The sequence below is a fragment of the Pseudorca crassidens genome, chromosome 5 (genome assembly GCF_039906515.1).
Source record: "Pseudorca crassidens isolate mPseCra1 chromosome 5, mPseCra1.hap1, whole genome shotgun sequence".
Lineage (NCBI taxonomy): Eukaryota > Metazoa > Chordata > Mammalia > Artiodactyla > Delphinidae > Pseudorca > Pseudorca crassidens.
The window spans coordinates 21,834,553-21,859,765 of NC_090300.1; the positions used below are offsets into that span (position 1 = coordinate 21,834,553).

The 25,213-nt window shown below is 40.3% G+C and overlaps 2 protein-coding genes across 2 annotated transcripts in view; one reads left to right on the top strand and one right to left on the bottom strand.

The window, feature by feature from the left end:
- ERICH6 (glutamate rich 6) overlaps positions 1-2,515 on the top strand; it is a 33,201-nt gene extending 30,686 nt beyond the window's left edge. The window contains exon 14 of the mRNA XM_067739788.1: positions 2,166-2,515. Within this exon, the coding sequence (XP_067595889.1) occupies positions 2,166-2,429 (264 nt within the window). The 3' untranslated portion in view covers positions 2,430-2,515. The remainder of the gene's footprint in view (positions 1-2,165) is intronic.
- A 4,403-nt stretch (positions 2,516-6,918) lies between these two features.
- Positions 6,919-25,213, bottom strand: part of SELENOT (selenoprotein T) — a 47,735-nt gene continuing 29,440 nt past the window's right edge. Inside the window, exon 6 of the mRNA XM_067737506.1 lies at positions 6,919-24,320. The gene's annotated coding sequence lies outside the window, so the exon portion shown is untranslated. The remainder of the gene's footprint in view (positions 24,321-25,213) is intronic.

Below are 25,213 nucleotides of genomic sequence, written 5' to 3' on the forward strand. Positions count from 1 at the left end.
GTCAAGGAATATGGCTTGTATTTTTTCCCTGCTGTTCAAAATGTACTGATATTTTCTTGGTGGTTGATGACATAACTTATGACTGTTCCATGTATATTTGACCCCCCCAAAAGGTTTACTAGCACAAAACTGTATATGTCTAAATGTTCTATTTACACTTCTCTCTATATCCTTTTCTTTTTATTATGGTTGGTTTATTTCTGAGAGATGTATGAATGTCTCCCAATATGACTGAATTAGTACATTTTTCCTACAATTTCTATCAGGTTTTGCTTTATCTGTCCTAAAGCTCTATGGTTAGGAAATTAAAGGTGTCGACTGTCTTCATGGTGAGTTATACTTTTCACCCCTGGGCCACCTCATTTATTTGCCTTTCAGCTGTGCCCATTACATGACTCAGCATATCACTGAGGGTTTTTGTTTCTATTTTGACAAAAAAATTTAATGTCATCAATATGTATTATTCCCAGTTTCCCTCTTAATGGTCTTTGCCTTAAATGCTACTTCATATAATGTTAAATTGCTACACCTGCTTTCTTTTAGTTTGCACTGGCTTCATACATCTTTTTTTCATCCTTTGATTTGCAACCTTTTTATGTAGTTTTGAGTTAGATGTGTCCCTGCAAACACATCTAACTTTTGTTGCTTTCCTCAACTTAACAGACTTGATCTTTTAATACGTTATATTTTAATGGTTATTCTAAAAGTAACGTATCTTTTTTTCTATGTGCATAGAACTAAGTTCCAAATCCTCTATTTTCCTTGACAACAATAATTCTCCCAAATCCCTCAGAAAATATTAACTATACACACACACACACACACACACACACACACATATATATGTATGTATATATATATTCTAAGGTCTGTTTCCCTGAATATTAGCATCTCTGACAGGTAAATCTGGTGCCTCTCATTGAGAAGCCCTGTTTTCCTGCATGTTCTCCTTACCGAAGTGTCCTTCTGCTAACTGTGGAGGAGTGGCATGTGCTGCTGAGGGGTGGAAGGCGAGCTCCAGCGCCAGGCTTCCAGCCTCAGCCTGGGGGCACCGTGGCTCAACACAAAGGGGAGGCCAGGGGACCATGGCAATATTTACCTCAAGGCCTCTCCTCCTCCCATTGCTGTTGACTTTGATCTCAGAATGTGTGTGTTTGGGATTAGTGGTTCCATCTGGTCATTTATCTCTGTACGGATGTGGTCCCAGCTGCTTCTTGATTTTCAGGAATTCCTTAAGATTATTCCTGCAGATAAAAAAAATCTTTCCTATTTCCTATTGATTTACTCTCTGAAAATGTTTTCTGCCATTTTATGGGATTTGGGATCGAAGGAAAACTAAAAATGGAGATCGATCCTCATTACTCAGGCATCTCATCCTCCTTCCCCCCTCCCTCCCTCCCTCCTCCCTTCCAAAGAGGGGAGGGATAAAAATGCAGGAAGATGCTGCGAGTTCTCACATCTCTGGCAGGTAAGAGGTCACTCAGCTTTGCAGGAGGTAGTAGGTGGGCTTGCATTTAGCCCCGCCCCGCCCCGCCGAGGCTATACAGCCCTCCTGCGCTGCCTCAGAAGCCGCAGCTGGGAAACACCTCAGGCGAGGCTGCCCTAACAGACCCTTGACCTTCCCGCAGCTGCGAGGAGACAGCATCAGCCTGAATCACTCAAGGCCGTAAGGAAGTGGGGAGGGTGGAGGGCAAGGAGGGTCGTGTGGAAGGGCCTCCTGGAGATTGGGGCGCGCTTTAGAAGGAAAGGTGCCTTAGTCATCCCGGCTCCTTCTGGAAAGCCCAGCTCAGGGCCTTCCCAGCCTCTAGGCCCGCACCCACCACGCTCTCCGCACTGGGCGTGTCCCAGGGACGGGGTGCCTGCAGCATCTCTGTGCTTCCCCCAGCAGATGCCGGTAAATGACTTAAATACATTGTAAGCATTTGAAAGAAAGTATCCGATTTCTATGTGGTCTGGCCTGCTGTAGTCTCTCAAATCTCCAGAGCATCTCAACTCATTCCTGTTCAGACTAGAATTAACACCACTGCCCCTATTTATAGATAATTAGACTCAAGAGGGAATCCAGCCCCAGATTAGTGTCGCCTCTCGCCTCCTCCCACCCCCTGCTTCTGCAGTCACCATTTCCACCCTGGACCCTGAACTTCCCTTCTCTCTTTCCTGAAAAGCTACCAAACCCTGAAGAGATTCCAGCACTCCGACACCTGAACGGGGACGACCTTCTTCTGCTAGCCAGTTTAATAAAGATCCGACGCCTGTTTCATAAACTGGAAGGATGTGTGAATTTCCCCTCCAGCCAGGTCCGGGAAAAATTAAAGCAACCTTCCTACCTTTCTTCACTTTCTCTAAAACTAATTGCCCTTTGTCACAATTCTGGTATGAAGCAAGATACAATAACAACAATAACAGCTTTGATAAATGAAAAGATTTAACGACAGTGATGGTGCTTTCCTTTGTTTTCTTGAGTCTTTCCGGGAGGGGGTGTCGGAGATTTCAAGAAAAGTGTATAAAACGACTAGGAAATACCAAGGAATGTGCTTTATTACAAATTTAGAGCACATCCACAGTCATCACTGGTTTGCATTCTTGGTGGGAAAACTAACAACTCACTCTGAGGACAGCAGAGAACAAGCAAGTCAGCCAAAGTGCCCCTATCAGCCAGAGTTCCATCAGGAAAACCGAAAGCAGGGAGGGAGCAGGTGCTTCCACAACCTTCCCCTTCCTAAAGGCTGGGAAAGTGAAGGTCAAGGAACTGCCCTGAGGTCGCTGGGGAAATGAGGGAATCTCAGGAAGCCAAGAAGCCAACAGCACCGAGGAAGAGCTGCAGCCTCACATCCCGGCCGGTGCAAGACAAACAGCTACCCCCTCCCCAAGTCCACCCTCCTGCCAGAGGTGAAGGATGGCTGCTGCTCCTCTCCCGCCTCCCACACCTCAGGCAGCTGCCTCCCCCTGGGGAAACATAATGGTTCCCGCCGGCAAAGGGTTATGGAACAATATGTATCTCCCCTTCTGAGGGGAGGGAGGAGGGATGTTGCTGGATCTGCAATGATGGCCCAGCACAGCATCCTCTGCTCAGTGATGAAGATGCTTCAGAGCAGAAAGCAGAGTTGAGAGTCGGATGTGGAGAACCCTAAAGACTGGACCGCCCAACCCTGCCCTCTCCTGAACTTCTCTGACTTCTCAGTTCCCTGTTCTTTGGGAGAGGGAGGAATGTAGTTGGAGGGGCCATTCCTTCTAGTGAATAACGCATTTGGTGCTAAGGTGTAGCAAGAGAGATTAAGCCTATCCACCGGTGATTGATCAGTTAGCGTGAGGTACTAAATCATACTGTTTTCCTACTAAGAGCCCGCTGAGGAAGCATGGGGAGGAGAAGGAAGGGACAGGAAGAGTGGAAAGATGCTGTGTCCCAGGGAGGGCCGAGTGCTGGGCAGCACGAAGCAGGTGAGCTACTGGGAGACTAGGGGCTGGTCTTGGTATTAATCCATTCACCACCTTTTTGTTTAAAGCTGCCTTTAACAAATTTACGGTTACCAAAGGGGGAAGTGGGTGGGGGAGGGATGAATTAGGAGTTTGGAATTAGTAGATACAAACTACTATGTACAAAACAGATAAACAACAGGGCCCCACTGTATAGCACAGGGAACTATATTCAATATCCTGTAATAAACCATAATGGAAAATATGAAAAAGAAAATATGTATAACCGAATCACTTTGCTATACACCAGAAACTAACACAACATTGTGAATCAACTATACTTCAATTAAAAAAAAATTTTTTTTAAAGCTGCCTTTAGGGGACTTGTCTGGTGTCACAGGGTTAAGAATCTGCCTTCCAATGCAGGGGACACGGGTTCGATCCCTGGTCAGGAACTAGATTCCACATGCATGCTACAACTAACAGTTCTCATGCCACAACTAAGGGGCCCACAGGCCACAACTAAGGAGCACGTGCCACCAACTAAAGGAGCCAGAGAGCCACAACTAAGGAGCCCACCTGCTGCAACTAAGACCAGGCGCAACCAAAATTTAAAAATTAAAATAGAAAAAAAAATTTTTTAAAGCTGCCTTTGGGCTTCCCTGGTGGTGCAGTGGTTGGGAGTCCACCTGCCAACGCAGGGGACACGGGTTGGAGCCCTGGTCCAGGAGGATCCCACATGCCGCGGAGCAACTAAGCCTGCGTGCCACAACTATTGAAGCCTGTGCGCCTGGAGCCCGTGCTCCGCAACAGGAGAGGTCACCGCAATGAGAGGCCCATGCGCCACGGTGAAGAGTGGCCCACGCTCACCCCAACCAGAGAAATCCCATGCACAGCAATGAAGACCCAGTGCAGCCAAAAATAAAATAATTTTTTTAAAAAAGCTGCTTTTAATTATCTTACTTTTTAGGAACTGTGTCAACACTGAGAATTCAATTTTCTTATTTTTTCATTTCCATTCTTGCTAATCTCCACTGCTTTCTGAAAAAGAGGTTCTGAGGCTTACGTCTTGATCAATGCTAAATGTCTCTTTCTCTTTCTTATTTTTGCCTTTTGCCTCTTCCTTTTCACTGATAAGTGAAATTTTATTTTCTATAAAGTGAGACAGAAATATTAATTGAGCTAATATGTTTCAATATAGCTCTGAAAAATAGCATATAACAGTATAACGTGTAACAATCACAACAAAGCCTTAACTGGATCTGTTTTTGTACATCATTAAACACTATTTTTGGGTGTGCTGAGCCCTAGTGGATACTGAATAAGGCCTTGATTAACTGGAGATTGGCAGGATAATGAGACAACATCTTTCAACAATTTTGCTTCATGTTTAATAATAAAATGTTATTTATTTAAAATAATTTATGTGTAATAAAGCAATTTATGCTGCTTCTTTAAAATGTATTAAAAATGAACATGTTTATATCTACTTCTAGCTATCTTTTACGGTCATATTTCAAGGCAACTGTATTTACTGAAGGGACTGAGTTGTTAAAAATAACAATAATGATAAATTTTATTTTGAGTATCTATGTATACCAAAAGTGCATTGGGATATGCCACAGATTTTATTTATCATTGTCCATTTTTCCACTTCTCTGTTTCAGGTAATCTTGGTTTTGAATCTATTCTGTTAATTCATGGGGTGTGTTTTTTTTTCTCATTTTTCACAATAAAAACCTCTTCAAAAAAATTAATCTCGTCTAGGAAACCATAAACAAAACAAAAAGACAACCTACTGACTGGGAGAAAATATTTGCAAATGATGTGCCAAACAAGTGCTTAATTTCCAAAATATACAAACAGCTCATGCAGTTCAATATCAAAAAAACAAACAACCTAATCAAAAAATGGGCAGAAGATCTAAAGAGACATTTCTCCAAAGAAGATATACATTGCCAACAAACACATGAAAGAATGCTCAACATCATTCATCATTAGAGAAATGCAAATCAAAACTACAACGAGGTGTCACCTCACACGGTCACTAATAGTAAGTCCACAAATAATAAATGCTGCTGAAGAGGGTGGGGCGAAAAGGGAACCCTCTTACACTGTTGGTGGGAATGCAAATTGGTGCAGCCACTATGGAGGACAGTATGGAGGTTCTTTAAAAAACTAAAAATAGAGTTACCATATGATCTAACAATCCCACTCCTGGGCATATATCTGCAAAAGACGAAAACTCTAACTTGAAAAGATAAATGCACCTCAGTGTTCACAGCAGCACTATTTACAATAGCCCAAGACATGGAAGCAACCTAAATGTCCATCAACAGGTGAATGGATAAAGAGAATGTGGTACATATATACAATAGAATATTACTCATCCATAAAAAAGAATGAAATAATGCCATTTGCAGCAATGTGTATGGACCTAGAGATTATCATATTAAGTAAAGTAAGTCAGACAGAGAAAGACAAATATCATATGGTATCACTTATATGTGGAATGAACTTATTTACAAAACAGAAACAAACTCACAGACATAGAAAATAAACTTATGATTACCAAAGGGAAAGGGGATGGAGGGATTAACAGAAACACACTACCATATATAAAATAAACAAGGATTTACTGTATAGCACAAGGAACTATATTCAATATCTTGTAATAACCTATAATGGAAAAGAATTTTTAAAAAGTATACACTTAAATATATAGATATGTATAACCGAATCACTTTGTACCTGAAACTTAACACAATATTGTAAATCAACTATACTTCAGTAAAAGAAAAATTAAACTCTTCTAGCCATACACCTGAAAACTAACACAATACACCTGCAATTAACACAATATTGTAAATCAACTATATTTCAATAAAAGAAAAAAAATTAAACTCTTCTAGCCATAAAGTTGTCATATAGTAATATTGCATAAATTGAGGGAGAAGAAAACACTCTAAATATGTAGGTTTTTCCAGATGTAAATTTCAGAAGAATTATTGATGTACTTAAAGCTTAAAGCAGGACTACAAATCCTTGTCTCCATTTATTCCTGATCTCAGGATTTTCACTTTTTTATTTTGTTCATGCATATTTTACATTTTATGTGTACCATTTTGAACAGATAAAATGATCATCTTTGAGAAGATACATATATGCACTTCAAAGTAACTGATAAGAAATGAAAACTTTCTGCTTCAGGTAAAGCTGGCAGCAAAGCATGTCAGCAAAGCCTTGGAGAACTGAAACGTAAGAGCACATCCAGTGTATGGGCCTCTGCGCAGTTCTAATAGTGTGTGAGCAACATACACCAAAGTGAGTTTCATTGGTAGCTATTCCTGCTAATAAAAGTCATACCAGGGAATTCCCTGGAGGTCCAGTGGTTGCAACTCCACGCTTTCACTGCCGAGAGGTCTGATAATAAATAAAATTAATTAAAAAAAACAGATTATAGACATAGGTCACATAGACTAAAAATTAACAGGAACTGGAGGCTGGTATCAGAGTGAATGATTTAATTATTGCTGTGACATAAGCTATATTGATAAGTACTGACAACAGCAAAAGTAACTTTGTACTATACAGACATATTTGTCTTTCACAGACAGAGAATGGATAGAAAATGCCGTGCACATACAAAACACATCCACGTAATTTCCATAAGCACACTTATTTTGCAGAGTTTATTAGTTATCAGTCCTAATACAGATGAAGTTGTGAAGTATGAATCAACTTCTGCTTCATTAAACTATGAAGAAAAGGTTTAAAATAAATTACCTTCTAGTGAATGGTCCTTGGCCCTCCAGAAGGAAACGAAGCAATCCATCTAGAGCAGTGATCTTCACTTTTCCCTTCTCAAGCCCTTAAAAAAATTTTTTTAATGCATGTTCTCCCTTGTACATTTTTCAGTTGACATCTATAATGATTCATCACAAGTTTAAGCAATTGCAAAGAATCTAATTTCCAATGTATTATAAATCTTAACATTTTGAAATAAAACGTTACTTTCTGAAATGAATCCAGTGGAATCTAAATACCATAGCAATATGATACCCGTCATTATCCATTAAAAATATATGATTTTTTTAAAATTTTATTTATTTTTGGCTGCATTGGGTCTTCGTTGCTGCGTGCAGGCTTTCTCTAGTTGCGGCAAGCAGAGGCTAGTCTTCGTTGCGACGCACGGCTTCTCATTGAGGTGGCCTCTCTTGTTGCACAGCACAGGCTCTAGGCGCGCGGGCTTCAGTAGTTGTGGCACGTGGGCTCGGTAGTTGTGGCTCGGGGGGCTCTAGAGCACTGGCTCAGTAGTTGTGGCGCTCGGGCTGCTGCTCCGCAGCATGTGGAATCTTCCTGGACCAGGGCTCAAACCCATGTCCCCTGCATTGGCAGGCGGATTCTTAACCACTGCGCCACCAGGGAAGTCCCTGACTAACTCTTCCTAACATCATTCTTTTTTTTTTCTTTTTGAACTTACACTTTCACCCTACTTCCTTCAAAGAAGTTTATTGGACTGTGATATATTTTTATGCTTGAAGATCTACTACTGATCATCTGCTCATACTTCTTGACTACAAAAGTATTTGACTACAAAAGTATTTTATTTTAAAAAGTTTTAAACTTCACTTCTTATGATCTTAAAGCTGTAAGTGTTCAAAAAATTATTTTGATTGAGTTACCATTACTAGTAACACATAATTGATCAAAACAACATGACAAATTTTAATTGAAAGTAAAATTTTAGTGGAAATTTATACTCACCCTTTTAAAATTTGATTTAAAGCAAAGAATTGCAAACCCCTTGACAGTGATCTTCAAACTGGCGGCTGTCAATTAATACACAGGCCCCAAGCACTAGGACCTAAGGTGACAAAAGAAAATTTTTCCTCCCAACAGTGTTTGTGCGTTTATGTGTAATAGTATCTGTTGCATGACCAAGAACCATCTCCATTTTGCACCCCATATGATGGGGAAACTGGACAAAGCATATTTGGGGTGTCAATTTTACCCTGGATATTCAGCTAAAGCTGATCCCCTGGAGAATCCTTCACCCCTGGGTGTCCTCATATCCCCAGTTTAAAGATCACTATTCTCACCATTTCAGTATATATTTAAAAATTTTCACGTTAAGTGAAAAAACCACAACATACATATATATACATACATATAAGATATACATATATATTTTATATTTATATATACACAAAATATACATATTTTATATTTATATACACACATACATATATTTTATATTTAGACACACACAGACACACACACACCTCAGATGGCTGGCTCCACCAGCTGATTCTAAATTTAAGTTGGTCTAGGATGGAGATGGGCTTCAGTAGTTTTTTAAAGCTCCCCAGCTGATTCTAAAGTGCAGCTGAGGCTGATAATGACTGGATTAGGGCTAAAAGAAGGGAGAAAAAAAATTCCCTAAAAGCATCATAATCAGCACAGACTCCTGCCTACACTCAGCAGGGCCTGCTTTTTTGTTGTTGTTTTTTCCTTTTGTACTGGAAGGAAAAACCATCACCTCCACCATGAAGAACTCTGGGACATGGTATTCTCTGGGAATTCGGGGACAGGGAAAGGGTTCTTCCCTGCAAAGCATACTGTCTCATGCAGAGATCAAACTGACAGTATTCAGACTCAAAGGAAACGTGCTTTTTTTTTTTAAACCAAATTTTTACAAGAAATTCAATGCATCCATTTTAAGTGTAGTGTCCTTATCTTCTGTATTGGAAGGCTTCCTCTTCCTCTATAAGCAATGTGTCTTGTTTTCCTCCGGCTGCTTTATAAGGTTTTTCTCTTTATTATTGGTTTTCAGCAGATAGAAAAACAACAGAAAAAAAAAATCAATAAACCAAAAGTTGTTTCCTTGAAAATATCAACAAAATTGACAAGCCTTTAGACCGGCCAAGGGAAAAAAGAGAAAAGACTCAAATTACCTAAAACAGGAACAAAAGAGGAGACACGAAACTTACAGATATGAAAAGGATTATAAGCGAATACTATGGACTATACTAACAAAATAGATAAATGAAATGCACAAATTCCCAGGAATACACAAAATACTGAAACTGATATAGGAAGAAATGGAAAATATGACTTGGCCTATAAGATATAAAATTAGTAATTTTTAAATTTCCACAAAGAAAAGCTGAGGCCCAGATGGCTTCACTAGTGAATTTTACCAAACGTCCAGAAAAGAAATGATATAAATTCTTCACAAATTGTTCTGAAAAACAGAAGAGGAGCAGACACATCCCAACACATTCTATGAGGCCAGTATTACCCTGATACCAAATCAAAGATAGCACAAGAAAAGAAACTAAAGATCTATATTGCTTATGAATATTGATGCAAAAACTCTCAATAAATACTAGCAAACCAAATCTAGTAACATATAAATAAGATTATACACCACACCATGGCCACATGAAATTCATCCCAGGAATATGAGGTTGGTTTAACATCTGGAAATCAATTAATATAATAGACAATAGTGTAGAATAAGGGGGGAGGGAGAGACATGATTAAATAAATGCAGAAAAAGCAGGGAACTTCCTCACCCTGATAAAGGACATCTATGAAAACTTCACAGCTTTAAGTAACATCATACTTAATGGTAAAAGACTGGATGCTTTCCACCAAAATCAAGAACATGCAAGATGTCTGCTCTGGCCACTCCTGCTTAGCACTGTACGAGAGGTTCTCGTCAGGACAAGAGAAAGAAATAAAAGGCATCCAGATCTGAAAGAAAAGAAGTAACACTATCTCTATTTGCAGATGGAATGATTTTATACATAGAAAACCCTAAGTAATCCACACACACACGCAAATATTAGAACCAATAAACGAGTTCAGCAAAGTTACAGAATACAGGATTAATGTACAAAAATAAATTGTATTTCTACACACTAGCCATGAACATTCTAAGAATGAAATTAAGAAAACAATTCCATTTATGATACCATCAATAAAATATCCGGGTACAATTTTAACAAAAGAATTCAAGACCTGTACACTGAAAACTACAAAAACATTGTTGAAAAAAATTAAAGACCTAAATAAATGGAATGACACCTATGTTCTCAGATCAGAAGACTTGATATTGTTAAGATGACAATACTCTTCAAACTGATTTAACATAATCTACAGATTAACAATCTCTATCAGAATCCTTGCTAGTTTCTTTGCAGAAACTGACAAGTTGATCCTAAAGCTCATATGGAAATGCCAAGGGACCCAGAATAGCCCAAACGATCTTGAAAAGGAAGAACAAAGTTGGAAGACTCATCAAACCCTATTTCAAAACATACTATAAAGCTACAGTAATCAAGATAGTGCCCTAATGGTATAAGGCTAGACAGTGGAATAGAATTGAGAATGGTCAATGGATTTTGACAAGGTGACAACACAATTCAATGAGGAAACAATAGTCTTTTCAGCAAATGTATTCCACATGCAAAAACTGTACTTGGAACCCTCCTTAAACCCTATACAAAAATAATGCAAAATGGATCAAAGACCCAACTGTAAGAACTAAAACTATAAAACTCTTACAAAAAAACATAGGCATAAATCTTGATGTCCTTGAAGTAGGCAATGGTTTTTCAGATATGATGCCAAAAGCAAAAATAACAACAAAAAAAGATAAATTGAACTTCACCAATATTAAAAATTTTTCTGCTTCGAAGGACACCACCGTTAAGTAAAAAAGACAACCCACGAAAAAAAGAAAACCTGCAAATCACATATCTGATAGAAGTCTAGCATGCAGAATATATAAACAACTCTCATAACTTAATGAGTAACAACCCAATTAAAAATGGGCAAAAGATATGAATAGACATTTCTTCAAGTAAGATATACAATGGCCAATAAGCACATGAAAATATGCTCAACATCATTAGTTATCAAAATTTCAGATAAAACCACAATGAAATACCACTTCAGACACTAGGATGGCTATAATCAAAAAGTCAGATAAAATAACAAGTGTTGGTGAAGATGTAGATAAATTGGAACACTGCTGGTGAGAATGTAAACTGGTGTAGCCACTTTGGATTTTTCTCTTTCTTCAGTTTACTTTCTTTTGCTATGTCTTCAAGTTCATTGATCTTTTTCATCAGTGTCTAATCTTCTTTTAAGCCCCTCCAGGGAATTATTCATATAAGATATTGTACGGTTTCATTGCTAGAAGTTCCATTTGGTTCCATTTCTGTATCTCCAATTCCTCTTACCATTGTATTCATGTTTCTCTTTAAATATCTGAGCATATGTATAAAAACTATTTTAAAATCTTTGTCTGCTAATCCTATCGTTAGTCATTTCTGGGTGCTTTCTATTTATTGGTTTTTCTGCTGACTATAGTTCACATTTTCCAGCTTCTTTCTATGTACAGTAAATTTTTAATGGATTAACACTGCAAATTCTGCATTGGGGAGTGTTGAATTTTGTGAATTCCTTCAAAAGGTGTAAGACTGTTCAGTGAGGCAGCTTGGTTACTTTTGGATCATGCTGAACCTTTCAAGGCTTGTTATTAAATTCATGAGTGTGAGTTTAAGATAATCTTTACTCTGGGCAGTTTAGCCCTACTGCCAAGATGTGACCCTTCTGAGGTCTCTACTGAATGGCCTAAATGTATAACTCTCCATTCTAGCAGCTCAGAACATGAATGTTTCCCAGCCTTTTTGAGCTCAGGTAATTTGTTCAGCTTGCCAACTACCCATTCTTTGCCCAGCCTTATGAAGTTTCAGCAATACACTCAATGAAACTCCTATGGAGACTTTTGTGGCCGTTTCCTTTTTTTTTTTTTTTTTTGTGGTACACAGGCCTCTCACTGCTGTGGCCTCCCCCGTTGCGGACCACAGGCTCCAGACGCACAGGCTCAGCAGCCATGGCTCACAGGCCCAGCCGCTCCGCAGCATGTGGGATCTTCCCGGACCGGGTCACCAACCCGTGTCCCCTGCATCGGCAGGCGGACTCTCAACCACTGCGCCACCAGGAAAGCCCTTGTGGCCGTTTCTTTGCATAGCTCCTTCTTCTATGGCTGTCTGCCCTACAAATTCTAGCCCCCTCCATGAATTCCAATCTGCCTCAACTTAGTAACATGACTATGCTTTGATGGGGATCCCCCTTCTCTGCATCTTAGCCTGGAAAGTGCCTTTGTTATGAACTGAATTGTCTTCCCCCGCAATTCATATGTTGAAGCCCTAACCCTCACTGTGACTATACATCAGAGATAGGGCTTTCAGGGAGGTAAAGTTAAACAAATTCATAAATGTAGAGCCCCAATCCTATAGGCTTGGTGTCCTTATAATAGACAACAGATCTGTCTCTCTACTATGTCTTGAGGACATAGTGAGAAGACAGTTACCTACAAGCCTCACCAGAAACCAACGCTGATAGCACCTTCTTTCTTTCTTTCTCGTCTCCAGAACTGAGAACATAAATTCCTGTTGCTCAAGCCACCCAGTCTGTGGGATTTGGTTATGGCAGCCCGAGCTAAGATAGCCTCCCAAGCGAAAGCCTGAAAGTGGTGGTTGTATGTGGTTCATTGCTATTTTCCTTTCTCTTGAGGATCAGAGTCCTGCACTGCCTGCTGTCCAATTTCTGAAAGTAGTTGTTTCACAAATTTCATCTACTTCTAGTTATCTATTCAGGAAGGTTAGTTAGGTCTCAGTTACTCCATCATGGCCAGAAGCACGAATGCCCTTGCAACATGTTTATCTTTTAACTCAATTATTTTCAGAAATTTCAAGATGGAAAGGTACAACCCCATCATGAGTGACCCTTGAGAAATCTTCAGTCACTGCCCACTATTCTCCAGAGAAAAACAAGTGTATTATGCCATCTTGACTGCTGAGGGAGTGAGGATCCTATATATATCTGGCAGCTCAGTACAGGCTAATCAAGATTTCAGATTTCAGCAAGACAAGACTTTTAGGTCCTACTCATATTTGTAGTAACATGGAGTTCTCATTCAGTCCAAGAAAATAATCAGTTTAATATCCATCATACAACTCTCCTTACAGTAAGAAAAATTAATCCCCTACAGAAATATCTAGCTGTGTCCTTCCTGAAATCAATACTCACAGGACATACAGAGTACTTCCCCTGGAGACTGAAGCCAAGATTATGTCCTGGACTGGATCACAAAGGGCAAAGATGGATTCTCAAAAACACACAACAGGGTTGTTTGGCCTGAGGCGACCCAGCACTGGAGGCTACAGGCTCCTTGGTGCGGCTAATGGCTGACTCCGGGAGGGCTCATGCCAAGGAGTACTTCCCAGAACTGCTACCAGTGTCCTTGTCCTCACCGTGAGGCACAGCCAACCCCCGCCTCTTCAGGAGGCCCTGCAACACTAGCAGATCACTGGTTCTCCAACTTTGTCTAGCGTGTATCAGAAACCCCAGGAGGACATGTGAAAACACAGATGACTGGGTTCCAGCCCCAGAGTTCCTGATTCAAAAGAGAGTTTGAGACCATGTAAAAATCCTCTTCCCCCAGAGACGGGCATGAGACGCTAAGGCTGCTGTTGCCACCACCAAGAAGCCTGTGGACGAGCACAGATCACTATCCACACCTCCCCTCCCGGGAGCTCGTGCAGCCTGCCACAGCCAGGATCCCAGGATCCAGAGACAACTTCCCCGGGAGAACACACGGCGCGCCTCAGGCTGGTGCGACGTTACGCTGGCCTCTGCCGCCGCAGGCTCGCCCCGCACTCCGTGCCCCCACCCCCCGCGCCAGCCTGAGTGAGCCAGAGCCCCCGAGTCAGCTGCTCCTTTAACTCCCTACTGTCTGAGCGAAGAACAGACGCCCTCAGGCTACCTACACGCAGAGGCGGGGCCAAATCCAAAGCTGAACCCTGGGAGCTGTGAGAACAAAGAAGGGAAAGGGAAATCTCTCCCAGCAGCCTCAGAAGCAGTGGATTAAAGCTCCACAATCAACTTGATGTACCTGCATCTGTGGAATACATGAATAGACAACTAATCATCCCAAATTGAGGAGGTGGACTTTGAGAGCAAGATTTATGATTTTTTCCCCTTTTCCTCTTTTTGTGAGTGTATATGTGTATGCTTCTCCGTGAGATTTTGTCTGTATAGCTTTGCTTCCACCATTTGTCCTAGGGTTCTAACCCTCCGGGTTTTTTTTCTTTTACTTAAAAAAATTTTTTTTCCTAATAATTATTTCTTACTTTTTATTGTAATAACTTTATTTTATCTTACTTAATTTTATTTTATCCTCTTTCTTTCTTTCTATTTTATCTCCCTTTTATTCTGAGCCATGTGGAGGACAGGCTCTTGGTGCTCCAGCCAGGAGTCACTGCTGTGCCTCTGAGGTGGGAGAGCCAATTTCAGGACATTGGTCCACAAGAGACCTCCGAGCTCCACATAATATCAAACAGCAAAAACCTCCCAGAGATCTCCATCTCAACGCCAAGACCCAGCTTCACTCAACGACCAGCAAGCTACAGTGCTGGACATCCTATGCCAAACAACTAGCAAGACAGGAACACAACCCCACCCATTAGCAGAGAGGCTGCCTAAAATCATAACAAGGCTACAGACACCCCAAAACACACCACCAGTCGTGGACCTGCCCACCAGAAAGACAAGATCCAGCCTCATCCACCAGAACACAGGCACTAGTCCCCTCCACCAGGAAACCTACACAACCCACCGAACCAACCTTAGCCACTGGGGACAGACACCAAAAACAACGGAAACTACGAACCTGCAGCCTGCAAAAAGGAGACACCAAACACACTAAGATAAGCAAAATGAAAAGACAGAAAAACACACAGCAGATGAAAGAGCAAGGTAAAAACCCACAAGACCTAACAAATGAAGAGGAAATAGGCAGTCTACCTGAAAAAGAATTCAGAATGATAGTAAAGATGATCCAAAATCTTGGAAATAGAATAGACAAAATGCAAGAAACATTTAACAAGGACCTAGAAGAACTAAAGATGAAACAAACAATGATGAACAACACAATAAATGAAATGAAAAATACTCTAGATGGGATCAATAGCAGAATAACTGAGGCAGAAGAACGGATAAGTGACCTGGAAGATAAAATAGTAGAAATAACTACTGCAGAGCAGAATAAAGAAAAAAGAATGAAAAGAACTGAGGACAGTCTCAGAGACCTCTGGGACAACATTAAATGCACCAACATTCGAATTATAGGGGTTCCAGAAGAAGAAGAGAAAAAGAAAGGGACTGAGAAAATATTTGAAGAGATTATAGTTGAAAACTTCCCTAATATGGGAAAGGAAATAGTTAATCAAGTCCAGGAAGCACAGAGAGTCCCATACAGGATAAATCCAAGGAGAAACACGCCAAGACACATATTAATCAAACTGTCAAAAATTAAATACAAAGAAAACATATTAAAAGCAGCAAGGGAAAAACAACCAATAACACAAAAGGGAATCCCCATAAGGTTAACAGCTGATCTTTCAGCAGAAACTCTGCAAGCCAGAAGGGAGTGGCAGGACATATTTAAAGTGATGAAGGAGAAAAATCTACCACCAAGATTACTCTACCCAGCAAGGATCTCATTCAGATTTGATGGAGAAATTTAAACCTTTACAGACAAGCAAAAGCTGAGAGAGTTCAGCACCACCAAACCAGCTTTACAACAAATGCTAGAAGAACTTCACTAGGCAAGAAACACAAGAGAAGGAAAAGACCTACAATAACAAACCCAAAACAATTAAGAAAATGGGAATAGGAACATACATATCGAAAATTACCTTAAATGTAAACGGATTAAATGCTCCCACCAAAAGACACAGACTGGCTGAATGGATACAAAAACAAGACCTGGGGCTTCCCTGGTGACCCAGTGGTTGAGAGTCCGCCTGCCGATGCAGGGGACACGGGTTTGTGCTCCAGTCCGGGAAGATCCCAACATGCCGCGGAGCGGCTGGGCCCGTGAGCCATGGCCAGTGAGCCGGCGCCTCCGGAGCCTGTGCTCTGCAACGGGAGAGGCCACAACAGTGAGAGGCCCACATACCGCAAAAAAAAAAAAAAAAAGACCCGTATATATGCTGTCTACAAGAGACCCACGTCAGACCTAGGGACACATACAGACTGAAAGTGAGGGGACGGAAAAAGATATTCCGTGCAAATGGACATCAAAAGAAAGCTGGAGTAGCAATTCTCATATCAGACAAAATAGACTTTAAAACAAAGACTATTACAAGAGACAAAGAAGGACACTACATAATGATCAAGGGACTGATCCAAGAAGAAGATATAACAATTGTAAATATTTACGCACCCAACATAAGAGGACCTCAATACATAAGGCAAATACTAACAGCCATAAAAGGGGAAATCGACAGTAACACAATCATAGTAGGGGACTTTAACACCCCACTTTCACCAATGGACATACCATCCAAAATGAAAATCAATAAGGAAACACAAGCTTTAAATGATACATTAAACAAGAGGGACTTAATTGATATTTATAGGACATTCCATCCAAAAACAAGAGAATACACATTTTTCTCTAGTGCTCATGGAACACTCTCCAGGATAGATCTTATCTTGGGTCACACATCTAGACTTGGTAAATTTAAGAAAATTGAAATCATATCAAGTATCTTTTCCAACCACAACGCTATGAGACTAGATATCAATTACAGGAAAAGATCTGTAAGAAATACAAACACATGGAGGCTAAACAATACACTACTTAGTAACGAAGTGATCACTGAAGAATCAAAGAAGAAATCAAAAAACACCTAGAAACAAATGACAATGGAGACACGACGTCCCGAAACCTATGGGATGCAGCAAAAGCAGTTCTAAGATGGAAGTTTATAGCAATACAATCCTACCTTAAGAAACAGGAAACATCTCAAATAAACAACTTAACCTTGCACCTAAAGCAATTAGAGAAAGAACAAAAAAAACCCAAATTTAGCAGAAGGAAAGAAATCATAAAGATCAGATCAGAAATAAATGAAAAGGAAACGATAGCAAAGATCAATAAAACTAAAAGCTGGTTCTTTGAGAAGATAAACAAAATTGATAAACCATTAGCCAGAGTCATCAAGAAAAAAAGGAAGACTCAAATCAATAGAATTAGAAATGAAAAAGGAGAAGTAACAACTGACACTGCAGAAATACAAAAGATCATGAGAGATTACTACAAGCAACTCTATGCCAATAAAATGGACAATGTGGAAGAAATGGACAAATTCTTAGAAATGCACAACCTGCTGAGACTGAACCAGGAAAAAATAGAAAATATAAACAGACCAATCATAAGCACTGAAATTGAAACTGTGATTAAAAATCTTCCAACAAACAAAAGCCCAGGACCAGATGGCTTCACAGGCGAATTCTATCAAACATTTAGAGAAGAGCTAACACCTATCCTTCTCAAACTCTTCCAAAATACAGCAGAGGGAGGAACACTCCCAAACTCATTCTACAAGGCCACCATCACCCTGATACCAAAACCAGACAAAGATGTCACAAAGAAAGAAAACTACAGGCCATCCATGATGAACGCAGATGCAAAACTCCTCCACAAAATACTAGCAAACAGAATCCAACAGCACATTAAATGGATCATACACCATGATCAAGTGGGGTTTATTCCAGGAATGCAAGGATTCTTCAATATACGCAAATCAATCAACGTGATACAGCATATTAACAAACTGAAGGAGAAAAACCATATGATCATCTCAACAGATGCAGAGAAAGCTTGACAAAATTCACCACCCATTTATGATAAAAACCCTGCACAAAGTAGGCATAGAGGGAACTTTCCTCAACATAATAAAGGCCATATATGACAAACCCACAGCCAACATCGTCCTCAATGGTGAAAAACTGAAACCATTTCTACTAAGATCAGGAACAAGACAAGGTTGCCCACCCTCACCACTCTTATTCAACATAGCTTTGGAAGTTCTAGCCACAGCAATCAGAGAAGAAAAAGAAATAAAAGGAATCCAAATCAGAAAAGAACAAGTAAAGCTGTCACTGTTTGCAGATGACATGATACTACACATAAGAGAATCCTAAAAATGCTACCAGAAAACTACTAGAGCTAATCAATGAATTTGGTAAAGGATACAAAATTAATGCACAGAAATCTCTGGCATTCTTATACACTAATCATGAAAAATCTTAAAGTGAAATTAAGAAAACACTCCCATTTACCACTGCAACAAAAAGAATAAAATATCTAGGAATAAACCTACCTAAGGAGACAAAAAACCTGTATGTAGAAAATTATAAGACACTGATGAAAGAAATTAAAGATGATACAAATAGATTGAGAGATATACCATGTTCTTGGATTGGAAGAATCAACATTGTGAAAATGACTCTACTACCCAAAGCAATCTACAGATTCAATGCAATCCCTACCAAACTACCACTGGCATTTTTCACAGAACTAGAACAAAAAATTTCACAATTTGTATGGAAACACAAAAGACCCCGAACAGCCAAAGCCATCTTGAGAACAAAAAAATGGAGCTGGAGGAATCAGGCTCCCTGACTTCAGACTATACTACAAAGCTACAGTAATCAAGACAGTATGGTACTGGCACAAAAACAGAAATACAGATCAATGGAACAGGATAGAAAGCCCAGAGATAAACCCACACACATATGGTCACCTTATCTTTCATAAAGGAGGCAAGAATATACAGTGGAGGAAAGACAGCCTCTTCAATAAGTGGTGCTGGGAAAACTGGACAGGTACATGTAAAAGTATGAAATTAGAACACCCCCTAACACCATACAGAAAAAGAAACTCAAAATGGATTAAAGACCTAAATGTAAGGCCAGACACTATCAAACTCTTAGAGGAAAACATAGGCAGAACACTCTATGACATAAATCACAGCAAGATCCTTTTTGACCCTTCTCCTAGGGAAATGGAAATAAAGTCAAAAATAAAGAAATGGGACCTAACGAAACTTCAAAGCTTTTGCACAGCAAAGGAAACCATAAACAAGACCAAAAGACAACCCTCAGAATGGGAGAAAATATTTGCAAATGAAGCAACTGACAAAGGATTAATCTCCAAATTTTACAAGCAGCTCATGTAGCTCAATAACAAAAAAAACAAACAACCCAATCCAAAAATGGACAGAAGACCTAAAGAGACGTTTTTCCAAAGAAGATATACAGATTGCCAAGAAACACATGAATGAATGCTCAACATCATTAATCATTAGAAAAATGCAAATCAAAAGTACAATGAGATATCATCTCACACCAGTCAGAATGGCCATCATCAAAAAATTGACAAACAATAAATGCTGGACAGGGTGTGGGGAAAAGGGAACACTCTTGCACTGTTGGTGGGAATATAAATTGATACAGCCACTATGGAGAACAGTATGGAGGTTCCTTAAAAAACTACAAATAGAACTACCATAGGACCCAGCAATCCCACTACTGGGCATATACCCAGAGAAAACCATAATTCAAAAAGAGTCATGTTGGGCTTCCCTGGTGGTGCAGTGGTTGAGAGTCCGCCTGCCAATGCAGGGGACACGGGTTCGTGCCCCCGTCTGGGAAGATCCCACATGCCGCGGAGCGGCTGGGCCCGTGAGCCATGGCCGCTGAGCCTGCGCGTCCGGAGCCTGTGCTCCGCAACGGGAGAGGCCACAACAGTGAGAGGCCCGCTTACTGCAAAAAAAAAAAAAAAAGAGTCATATACCAAAATGTTCATTGCAGCTCTATTTACAATAGCCAGGACATGGAAGCAGCCTAAGTGTCCATCAACAGATGAATGGATAAAGAAGATGTGGCACATATATACAATGGAATATTACTCAGCCATAAAAAGAAACAAAATTGATTTATTTGTAGTGAGGTAGATAGACCTAGAGTCTGTCATACAAAGTGAAGTAAGTCAGAAGGAGAAAAACAAATACCGTATGCTAACTCATATATATGGAATCTAAGAAAAAAAAGGTCATGAAGAACCTAGGGGTAATACGGGAATAAAGACAGACCTACTAGAGCATGGACTTGAGGATATGGGGAGGGGGCAGGGTAAGCTGTGACAAAGTGAGAGAGTGGCATGGACATATATACACTACCAAACGTAAAACAGATAGCTAGTGGGAAGCAGCCACATAGCACAGGGAGATCAGCTAGGTGGTTTGTTACCATCTAGAGGGGTGGGATAGGGAGGGTGGGAGGGAGGGAGACGCAAGAGGGAAGTGATATGGGAACATATGTATAGGTATAACTGATTCACTTTGTTATAAAGCAGAAACTAACACACCATTGTAAAGCAATTATACCCCAATAAAGATGTTAAAAAAATAAAAGAAAAAAGAAACACACCATTGTAAAGCAATTATACTCCAATAAAGATGTTTAAAAAAAACCCACAATAATCACACTAATCCACTAGACACTTTAATTACAGTGAATTTCATGCTCTCAGGACAAAAAGGGAGGTTCCTTAGTCAATAAGCAGAAAATAGATACAAAGAGATATTTAAATGATACCCAAGGGTTAAAAGTTAAATTGTAAACATGAGACTTTAGATTTAAGGAGGGTAATTCTAAGGAAATGTAAATTTTATCATGAACCCAAACCTTAAAGTAAAAGAAAACTCCCGAATATAAAGGGACTATGACCACAGAAGCTGACACTGATTTTTAATTGAATAAATCAGTGTGTGTGTGTGTGTGTGTGTGTGCGCGCGCGCGAGAGGATGCCAGAATAATATTTTTGTTACAGCCTCTGCCTCCCCTCCACTCCAGCCCTCCATATCCTCTCTACAGCCAAATCACCTCAAAACCCAGATCTGATCCTACTGCTCATCTGCACAAAAACCTTCCTTGGCTATCATCCCAGAATGCAGCCCAATTCCTCAGCTCTCAGTGCCCTCAATCATCTTTCCCCAACCTACCTTTCCAGCCTATTTCCCACCACATCACCCACCCCTCTTTCACCCAACCCCTCCCAGACACTTCTCCTCTATGGTCCTTCCCTTACAGGAATTATCACAAAGACCCTGTGCCTCTGTGCTCTTTTCCATCTCTAAAATGCTCTTTGTTCCTCTGTGCCTTCCCAACCCCCCTCCCCCATCTATCAAAAATTCTATATTTAAGGGCTTAGAGCCACTGCCCCACCCTCTGCTTCTGTAGCCCGCTTTGTTAGGCTTCTTTTACGAGGTCTTATTATGTTGTGCTGTGTTTAACTAAACTATAAGCTTGAATGCAGCAATTGTATTAGACGTCTTCACAACTGTTATCCTCCACATTACCTGGCACAAAGAAACCCCTCAAAACATGCAGGGCTTCCCTTGTGGCGCAGTGGTTAAGAATCACCTGCCAATGCAGGGCACACGGGTTCAAGCCCTGGTCCGGGAAGATCCCACATGCCGCAGAGCAACTAAGCCCATGCACCACAACAACTAAGCCTGCACTCTAGAGCCTGCGAGACACAACTGCTGGAGCCCATGTGCCACAACTACTGAAGCCCGCACCCCGAGCCTGTGCTCTGCCACGAGAAGCCACTGCAATGAGAAGCCCACGCACTGCAAGGAAGAGTAGCCCCCACTCACCACAACTGGAGAAAGCCCACACACAGCAACGAAGACCCAACACAGCCATAAATAAATAAATTTATATATATATATAAAAACATGCTTGTAAGAAGCTAAATGGAAACATTATTCTGAAGTTGGACTATTCCAAGAACACGACTGACTTTCAAGTTGTGGATCTGCTTGTCCCTCGGTACAGACTCCAGAGCTATTTTTCCCCCCTCAGTCAGCCTAAGGATAGGTGGAAGCCTGGAGAATTTAAACATAGGTTATTTTAATCGCTGGAAGCCACTGCTGGACTCTACCAGTCTGGAATGTTAATCATCTTTTACCATCCAACTCATTAATACAAATGTCTCAAGGGGAAAAAATATTCCTACACCAATGCCACTTTTTTTAAGTTATTTCAAAGTTGCTTCTGATCATGTAGCTTCACTTTCCCACACAAGTTCCAAGAAAATAGGAACTTCCCTAGGAAACACTGTGAAGTCTCTTCTTTATGTACCCTTCTGTGCTCTGCTCTGACCCACTACCAACCTCAAGCCCTCAAAGTTCTTCTCTCCTTTCCCTAATCAAAAACAGGATTTAATAAGAGCCATTTCTCTTTGTTGGCCTGTTACATTTGACGGTTCTTTCCCACAAAAATATGTCACCTTCAACTTAGCTTTTTATTTCATTACTGGAATGAAAGGCTTCCTCTGTTGAAGTAATTTGAAATTTAAATATGGAAAAACTACGCAGGGGGGCAAAGGAGACCCTTTGAAACCACATCAGGCCTCCTTAATAGCAAATCCTTTCAAGCCTGCCTAGAAAAGAGCCGCCCTCTCCCACCCCCGGAGGTTGATCAGTTTTTCCACCCTCCTTCCCCTCCAGGTCCCAGCTAAAGGCTATGTATGGTTCCCAGGCTCCATTCCAGGACCCTCCCTGCATGATGTGTTGGTCCACTGGTCTCTGTCTCTCAGTCTTTTTCTTCTCCTTTCCCACCACCCTCCTCCAACTCTCCTAACCCAGAGTTCTCAACAGCTGCCCTGCTAACATTTTGGACCAGATTATCCTTTGTTGTAGCAAGCTGTCTTGGACACTGTGGGATGTTTCACAACATCTCTGGCTCTACCAGCTACATGCCAGGAGCAACACACCCTACGCTCCCAGGAGTAACAGTCAAAAATGTCTCATCACCACGTAGAGAATGGACTTGAGGACACGGGGAGTAAGAAGGGTAAACCGGGACGAAGTGAGAGAGTAACACTGACATATATACACTACCGAATGTAAAATAGCTAGCTAGTGGGAAGCAGCTGCATAGCACAGGGCGATCAGCTCGGTGCTTTGCGACCACCTAGAAGGGTGGGATAGGGAGGGTGGGAGGGGAGACACAAGAGGGAGGGGATATGGGGATATATGTATACGTATAGCTGAATCACTTTGTTATACAGCAGAAACTAACCCACCATTGTAAAGCAATTATACTCCAATAAAGATGTTTAAAAAATAATAATAAAGCAAATAAAACAGAGGCTTAAAAAAAAAAGTCTCATCACCAGTGTCTAGAGGGTAAAACCCCCAGCTGCGAACCACTGCCTTAACCAATCCATTCATTCATCCATCCATCCACTCATTCATAGGCAACATTTATAAAACCACCATTTTAGCCTTCCTCAAGACTTCCAGAGGCTTATGTTATCAGCATGTCTGTCATTACTTTACTCTAGACAGTATTTAGTTTTTTGGTATTGTAACTCTATTTAACACTTTAAAACTCACAGTTATGCTTCTCACATTATCTTCCCACATGTATCTTCTGGATACAAATTTCCTGGAACACATCCTCTTCAGTTATTGTAATAAGTCCTAAGTGCAAAGCTTAAGTGCAGATTATATATAAACTTTATGTACATTGAAAGAAAATGGCTATAATGTAGATCACTCCATGTTTCCTAAGATGGTGTGTACAAACAAGCACACTCACACACCAACACCAAGAAAAATAAGCAATGGAGCAGGGATTACACAGTCTCAGGAGAAACGGTTTCCTGGAACACGAATTTTGCTTGAAGATTTAGGGAGTTATTAAAACAAAATTTTTATGTTAAAAGCAACATGAACAATTTGGAGCGAATTTCTTGCATGAATTTTAAAATAAGTATTTGGCAAAATTGTATTTTGCAAAGGATCACATCAAGCCGTAGTCCCAGGCAGACCTGTGCTTCAGCAAAAACGTTGAGAAGCCCTACTTTAGTGGAACTTGCCTTCTCTTCTTCTGGGGTACCCTGCACTGTGTCGCCTTTTATTTTCAGTTTAGTTGAAGTGAAAAATTCCACACCATAGCTAAAGTAAAAGTAAATAAACAGTTGTGAAGTGAAACTGAGATTAAATTTTTAAGTTTGCTTTGTTACTGGTCTCTTCTCTTCCCACCAGGAGTAATTTCTGACGAAGCTCTCTTTGCTTTTCTACTCCTTCCCCAAGCCCCACCAACAGTATAGGGTTTTGTTTTCCTTTCATTTTAGCATTGCCACAAGCTATAGAAATCAGGGCAAGATACTTAACTCCTAGTCTTTTCTTTAGAATTCTGAAGTACATCTCAAAATCTTTTGTAACACCAAATTTCCATGGCTCTGAATAATATAGAATTTTACTAGCAGAATCACACTGATTAAATTACCTATTGTTTAAATACATTATATATTTTAATACCTTTAAAATAGTCTCATCATGAAAGCCTATGGACTATTAAAAGATGAAATGCAACCGCATTTTCTAATACATTAAAAAATATATATTTAGAAGGAAATGTCATCAGTACACTTCCCTGCAAACAGACCTGCTCTTAGCAACTCAAGAATAAACAAGAACAGTAATTGTCTTTTCCTCTAGTAAGAGTTGCTAGTACACAAAGTCATGAGTATAGCCAGTGGCCCCAGGGAGTACTGGTAGCAACCTGCCTGCCAGGTTCTAACACTTTACTAACCAAGCCAAGCGACCCAGTGCTGGCTCCTGATAATTCCCAGATAGCTAAGCACTTGGTCTCAGCAGCTTATAACCACAAAGCCATAAACTTGTCTTAAACAGTTATGATCCTGAAATAGGAAGGAGGTTGGGTGGAGGGAGTAAAGTCAATAATTAGAGAAAAGGAAGAACTAACATGACAAAATTATTCGTGGATATCAAGTGAGAAACAGAATCCAAAGATATGAATGTAACCCCAAGTTACACCAAAGTCC